Genomic DNA, 5781 nt, shown 5'->3' with positions numbered 1-5781 from the left:
TTCATTCAACTTGCAAAATATACACCTATTTGCTAACTGCGACCCATTTTTTATGTAGATTATCTTGAGTTAAAATAGCCTTATGATGAATTAACCAAACAAAGAAACATACCTTGGTTGGTACTAATGGTTTCCATATTTGTGCAGAAGGGAAAATGATATCTGAGTTCTTCGCCAGACCTTGGTAGCACGACTTCACTGAAAAGACTCCACTAGTCTCCCATCTCCAACTTCTGATATCTTCCACATCACTTAAGATAACCCCCTCTAATAGAAAAAATAGAGTTGTTTCCTCGTGGATCTCCGTATCAGTGAGTCTTCTTTTAAAATCCAAGTCCCAACTAGTACCCCCTTCTACGTTGCTTGTAGCTAGTTCGCTTACACAACTCCCTTGCTTTGTAGTAACTTCATAAAGATTTGGGAACTTGTCCTTGAGCACCTCCCCACCCAGCCATCTATCCAACCAGAATCGAGTTCTGCTCCCATTTCCAACCTTGTGCATTATTCCCAATCTGAATTTATCCATTCTGTTTCAAATCCTCTCCATAACCCCATGCCATATGGTCGCTTAGTTTGCTTAGCATCCCACCCATTATTATCACACCCATACTTATCCTCAACAAATCTTCTCCACAGTGCCTCCGGTTCATTTGAGAATTTCCATAGCCACTTGCACAGTAATGCATCATTCATCACTGATATAACTTTTATCCTCAACCCTCCCTCTTGTTTACTATGACATACTTTATGCCATGCCACCAGTGCAGTTCTATTTCTACCATCTTTTGTTCCCCAAAACAATGTTCTCATTTCTCTTTCAATCTTCTTTGCTACGGGAGGAGGAATTGTGAAGGCATACATCAAGTAGACTGCAAGTGCACATAAAACATTCTTAATAAGTACCAATATACCACCATAAGAGAGATACCTTCTTTCCCATCCTTCTAATCTTTTCTCCACACTCTCTACTACCACGTCCCAAATCTTCTTGCACCTATATTGAGCCCGTGCTGGCATCCCCAAATACTTGAAAGGAAAATCTTCGAGTGTACAACCGAGAACATCTTCCACAAACTCATCATGTGTAGTATCTCCAATACTAATTGTTGTACTTTTCGTCAGATTTATACGTAGTCCCGACACTAACTCAAAACAAGTTAAAATTGCCCTAATAATATGTAAACTTTGAGAACAAAGGTGTTGTTTATTCTCCAATCCAATGACCCAGTTAACTCGAAATGCTTCACTACCTTCATAAAATCCTCCCCAAAATCTTCCAATATCTAGTGAACACCTCTATTGGATACCCATTACTGATCACTAAATTTCTTAAAGTACTTAATTTGTTTGATTCTTTGGTGGAATATAAGGCTCGTTAAATTTTACCGTTCTGAACTATATTTAAGTATATAGTCTTTTTCCGATTAAAATGACCCTTCGACATTTGTGAGTTACAAGGTGGCTAGTGGATTTCTGGTGGCTCGCTGCGTCCCTCATAAACATAAAGAGGATCTCGCACAAAAAAATGGACTCAATCACATAAACCTTACATTAAAATATATGAAAATCTGTTGAGGAAAGTCATCAATTAAATGTTCAACAATGTCAGTTTTATTTCATGAATACCAAAATTTATGAATACGCTTAAGGAACTCAAGATGTTTTTCCTACATATAAGATGATATAAGCTCCAACAAGAATGGAAACCAAAAGGATTTGAAACTCAGATGTTGGAAGAAACTGGTATAAAATCTCTTTAAGACGTTAACAAAGACCAAGATTTTTAAATCAGCTTTAATTTATCATATTTTAACAATCCTGAGTGGTTTGTTTTATAAAGGATAATTTCATAGTATTTTCATTATTTCATTATGAAGCTTCATAATTGTGTAAGTATGCGACAAAAAGGTTTTTGTTTAAACGTTCTTGATTTAGTTTGTATGCTTACCTTTAAATTATTATCTATTTCTTATATGAGTTGCAACTTATTGTACTTCATTAACTCTCATTTAGAAGATCAATGGGTGAATTTTTTCTTGATTGATTTTTGGGTGGTAGTTAAGCGATTTCGAAAAAGATTGTAAAACTTAACCATTCTCAACAATTATATTGTGTTGTTGGCTTCAATTTTTTTCCCAAACAAAATAAACCGTATGTAATAAATCTCTTGAGAATCTTAAAAATAGAGGTTCGGGCCATCTGTGGCCACATAGAACATGTGACAGGATTTTTCTTCTACTGTTGTACTTATGGGAGTTTGTTTTTTACAGTCATGGTGGAAATGAGGCAAGCCTTGTCTACCCAATTTTGGAGCTGCCGTGTACTTGCAGAAATGTTTGGCACAAAGAACTGTCTATCATACAACGTCGCATTCTCAGAAAATTTAGGAGCAAGAAGAGATCCCGGCGTCGAAATTAATCTTGTAGCAAATCTGAACAGTCACATTCAATTAGCCACTCGCAGAAAGTTGTCCCGTTTTTACCATGAAGGAATCCATAGAAGAGAACGAACAACATTTGAATTAGTCCGGTTTTTACTTGATCTAAAAACCAGACTAGACATTCTTCTGGTCCGTACCCATTTTTGTCGAATTATTCCTCGAGCAAGGCAGCTGATCATTCATGGAAGAGTATGTGTTAATAATGCAGTCAGAAGTATTAATCATTTCAAAGTTTCCCCTGGTGATGTAATCTGTTTTCAAAACAATGAGGCAAGTCAGTGCAGTTGTGCAGAAGTTGGGAGATCTCTCTTCTGCTCAATACTCAAAATTCTGGGCCAAGTTCAGAATCAGCCCATCCGCCTGTGGAGAAGAACCAAAGTAGAATTGTTACGAATGATTTTTTTAGGGGCCATGGTTCTATTTTTAGTAAGACATTTAGAAGTAAATCTAGGTCACTCCTTATCTAGATTAAGCTACCCTACTGATCAATTTTAGATGATGACTATTGAAATCATTAGTGAAATGAAGAAGAAAAACATGGAAAATAAATTTTTTTTTTGAGTTCACTAATTTTGAGAATTCAAGTTATGATTCAATTGACGATAGCACATCTGAATCTTCATCGCTTTCCTCTCCGAGAGTATTTGTTAATCTTCACAATGATCCGGATATGAGTTATTTCTTAGATGGTGATTGTATTCTTCCCCAAACTCAATCTCAAGATGAAAAACGATGGATTTTACCAACCACCACCGGAGGAAGAGCATTTGGGTTATCAGGTATGCTTCAAACTTAGATAATGTTGGTTTAATTGCTCCAAACTTTCAAAAAAATGAAATTTTTTATGTAGATTTGGGCCAGTTTGGTTACCATATGTCAAGAACATGTAACCTAACACACCTAAAAGTGTAGTTCGGTTAGGTTTTTCAAACACGCGGGTTACCGAACTCGCTCGTTAATGGAGGTTTTGGTCGTACAGTGTAATCTTCGGTTTGCCCGCAATGTAACCGAACTTTAAGGTCTATAAGTTCGGTTGGTTCGCAAACTTTTATCCAAAAGCGTATCTAACCGAACTCACCGATAAAAAAAAAACAAACCAAAGTTACAGTGCTATATTAGGTTACCTAGTATAAAATGGTAGGTAACCGAACTTTGAACTTAAAAATTTATTTGGGTACATCTTGTGTGTTCGGTTACATATCAAATTGCTCTACCAACCGAACTAAAAGTTCGGTGATATCCTTATTTTGCGAAGAAACCGAACTTATGGACTTCTGTTGTTCTAATACAAGGAATTGGGTTTAAAGTATTTTTTGCGAATCAACCGAACTCTGAGTTCGGTTAAGAAAAAATTAATTTGTGATAACCGCACTTTTTGGGACGAAACCGAACGTTTTGCGACGTAACCGAACTAAAAGTTTGGTTGAGACTTGTTTTTTTGCGAGGTAGCCGAACTTTTTTCTGAAAAAAACCCTCCATTAAACCTCTCTGCAACTTCCATTTCCAACTCATTTTGATGATTACTTCTCATTTATTCAACCAAAAACGAATGACAAGTAATGGGTTTGTGAGAATATATTTGTTAATGTTTTAAATTAAGTTATATATATAGAGGTGGTGGTGGTTGGTGGTGTTGGTAATCGGAGGTGGTGGTGGTAATCGGTGGTTGGTGGTGGTTATAATCGGAGGTGGTGGTGGTGGTAATCGGCGGTGGTGGGCGGTGGTGGTGGGAGCAGGTGGTGGTAATCGGTGGTTGGTGGTGGTGATAATCAGAGGTGGTGGTGGTGGTAATCGGCGGTGGCGGGCGGTGGTGGTGGGAGGAAATGATGGTTATATATATATATAGATGGTTATTAGGTTGGTTTTAAATTAAATTAGGTTAAGGATAGGTTAGTCATTTCAACACTTTAGTACACCCCATATAACTATAGAAAAAGTGACCTAATAAAATTATGATCCCTCAAAAAAATCATGGTCCCTAAAGAATCATTCATTGTTACCTACTCAAAACTAAGGCGGCAGCCGTGTACTAATGAAATCAGATTTTTTGAGAGACTTGCATTCCACTACGCAAGAAGCATCCGTGTACTAATGAAATCTAGGCAGTCACTTCGGTGAGCACAACAAAATGAAGATTCATTTGTATAATTTCACCTGGCGAATGCTCAACTTAGCACAAAACATGAGTATACCACAAAGAAAAAATTGTAAGGCTATATATAGAAATTCTTAATTTTGTGGTATGCATCAAAAATAATTTCATATTCTTACTCTACTAAATTTAAATGAAATATGTGGTAAAAACAATTTGTTTCCACCGAGAGATTTTTGTTGTTATAAAATTTCAGTTTCTTAATAACTAGGAGGTTCTTTTAGCAAATCAATAAAAATAATGAAAGTAATAAAATATGAAAGTAATCAATAAGAAGAAGATGTTGGTCACGCGATAGTATCATTCACAAACACGTATTTTCTACTTGGAGCTTTTGGAGATAGCGGCGACTGGGGTTTGCTTTCATTTTTTTCATCTTATTCATTGTTACTATTGATGATGATGAATTCAAAAGCTATGAGAAGATAAACAACTATTATTAGTTATGGGATAAAATTCTTTTCCTTTATGGATGTTCTATCCAAGTGTTTTGGTTGTTAACTTTCGTCATATACGTTATATGCTCAAAATAGGTTTCTAGAACATAATAATTTTTTTGATGCTGTTACCAGGCGTAAAGTAGATGTACATGATTTCTTCACCTGATAAGATGAGGTTCATGTCACTTTTGATGCTATGGGGTCTTGCAGAGAACCACACAGAGGCAACATATGCATTTGCTAGGTAGGTCCGATGTCATGTAAACTTCAGTATATTCATGAATTAAAGACAATGAGAGGTTGTTGTTCGATATCCAGAGGTTTTTCAATTTGTGGCTATTCTGCAGCCGCCATCCAATGTTGCTTATCTTCTCTGATGAAATTTTTTTGTACTTTTCTTCCTTGTTCTTTCCTTGTTCTTTCCTTTCTCTTGGTATGTTCAGGTAACAAACTTTTTTCATATTTTCGGGGTTAAGTACTGCTCAATGTATTTTTGGTCAAGTGACAGTTTTAATTCTATATTTTTTAATAATGTCGGTTCTGCACATTTGTATGGGATACTGAAGAATCTTATGGCCCATTTCTGGGGGTTTTTGAACATCAATGGTGGTATTGAACAGTACCCAAGGGGGCACACACCACCGCTGATGCACATACATTTTTTACGTGTATTTTTATGATTCTCGATTTAACTAAGATTCGGACTCATTTCGAAGTCTTTTTTTTTGTTTTTTGTTTTTTTTTTTTTT

General features: G+C 36.1%; 1 protein-coding gene across 1 annotated transcript in view; it reads right to left on the bottom strand.

Annotated features, from left to right (window-relative positions):
• Positions 1–501: 501 nt before the first annotated feature.
• Positions 502–5781, bottom strand: part of LOC113316789 — a 5849-nt gene continuing 569 nt past the window's right edge. The window contains exon 2 of the mRNA XM_026564937.1: positions 502–1142. Within this exon, the coding sequence (XP_026420722.1) occupies positions 502–1142 (641 nt within the window). The remainder of the gene's footprint in view (positions 1143–5781) is intronic.

The sequence above is a fragment of the Papaver somniferum genome, chromosome 10 (assembly GCF_003573695.1).
Source record: "Papaver somniferum cultivar HN1 chromosome 10, ASM357369v1, whole genome shotgun sequence".
Taxonomy (NCBI): domain Eukaryota; kingdom Viridiplantae; phylum Streptophyta; class Magnoliopsida; order Ranunculales; family Papaveraceae; genus Papaver; species Papaver somniferum.
This window is presented reverse-complemented; position numbering and strand designations above follow the sequence as displayed.